Source organism: Corvus brachyrhynchos, unplaced genomic scaffold (assembly GCF_000691975.1).
Source record: "Corvus brachyrhynchos isolate BGI_N302 unplaced genomic scaffold, ASM69197v1 scaffold197, whole genome shotgun sequence".
In the NCBI taxonomy this organism is placed as follows: Eukaryota; Metazoa; Chordata; class Aves; order Passeriformes; family Corvidae; genus Corvus; species Corvus brachyrhynchos.
In genome coordinates, this window is record NW_008239108.1 from 119,869 (window position 1) to 121,238 (window position 1,370).

The 1,370-nt window shown below is 63.7% G+C and overlaps 1 protein-coding gene across 1 annotated transcript in view; it reads left to right on the forward strand.

Annotated features, from left to right (window-relative positions):
* SBF1 (SET binding factor 1) overlaps positions 1 to 1,370 on the forward strand; it is a gene marked incomplete at both ends in the record, with an annotated part of 40,963 nt that overhangs the window by 9,323 nt on the left and 30,270 nt on the right. The window contains 2 exons of the mRNA XM_017739381.1: positions 424 to 521; positions 608 to 663. Of these exons, the coding sequence (XP_017594870.1) occupies positions 424 to 521; positions 608 to 663 (154 nt within the window). The remainder of the gene's footprint in view (positions 1 to 423; positions 522 to 607; positions 664 to 1,370) is intronic.

A 1,370-nucleotide genomic window follows, 5' to 3' on the forward strand; every position in this document is an offset into this window, starting at 1 on the left:
TGCTGCCCGAGTCCGGCGGCCCCCGGGGGGACCAGGAGCGGCTGCTGGAGCAGGATGGCTCCTCCTGCCACCATGGCTCGCTGAGCTTGGCACAGATCCGTGCCCCCAGCTGGGGCAGGGTGGCTCTGTGCCGTGGGAACGGGTGCTGGGTGACAGGGGGGACAGTTTGGTGGCACTTCCCTTTCCGTGCTTTTCCTGCTCTCCTGCCGTGTCCAGTGGTCCTCCTGGTGCCGTAGGCGTTGCTTTCACTCCATGTCTGTCTGGGCTCCTGTCCCGCTGTCCCTTTTGCTGTCCGTGTCTGTGAGCTCCTCTCCTGTCCCGCTGTCCGTGCTGCTGTCCGTGTCTGTCTGTGAGCTCCTCTCCTGTCCCGCTGTCCCCTGTCCGTGTGTCCTAACTGACTGCTCTCTGTCTGTCCCACCTCAGCCTGACGCGGAGGATGAAGCCGTGGTACGAACTCCTTTTCTTTCCCACCTTCTTTTTCCCACCTTTTCTCTCCCCGATCTGGGTCTGTCCCCTCGTTAGCAGCCTCTGTTAATTGCTGTGACCCAGCCCCTGTCCCGGTGCTCTCAGGGCGCCCTGGGGCACCTTGTGTCCCACCCCAGGGCAGCCAGAACGTGTCCCTGGGCTCTGGGAAGGGGCTGAATTCCAGGCACACCTCTCCGGGTGTCCTGCTGGGGTTGTGACAACCCAGCTCAGGGGTCAGGCTCTGCTCAGCCGTGGATTTTGGGGCTGTTCCTGGCGGGAGCTGGGAGCTCCTGCTGGGAGGTGGCTGCACTGGGAATGCTGCTAGTGCAGGAGCTTTCCCTGGAGAGGTGTGGAAAGAGGAGCAGAGGGGCCTGGAGGCAGCCTGGGGATGTGTGAGTGCCCCTGGGGTGAGCTCAGGCCTGGGGATATTAGGTGGTATCAGCGAAGAAGCACTGATCCTGTGCCCGGGGTGCTGGGGCTGGGCGAGGGGAGCTGCTCTCTCAGCTCCAAGGGCCTCAGAGGGGCTCAAATTCCCCTCACATTCTGGGGAGCTCTTGAGTCCTGGGGAGCCTTTGAATCCTGGGGAGCCCTCGTGTCCTGGAGATCCCTCAGGTCCTGGGGAGCCCTCATGACCTGAAGGCCCCAACGAGTTCTGGGGACCCCTCATGACCTGGGGAGCTTTCGGGTCCTGGAGAGTCCCCAAATCCTGGGGAACCCTTGAGTCCGGGGGAGCCCTCGTGTCCCGGAGAGCCGTCGTGTCCCACATCTCCGTGCGGATCCCGGGGCCATTGGGACGTCGCTGGCTCTGTCTGGGGGCGTTGCAAGAGGTCCCCTCCCTCCCCTCAGCCCAGGGACCCAGTCAAGCACCCAGTGGGTGCTGGGGCAGCATCTTCTTCTCTCTTTCC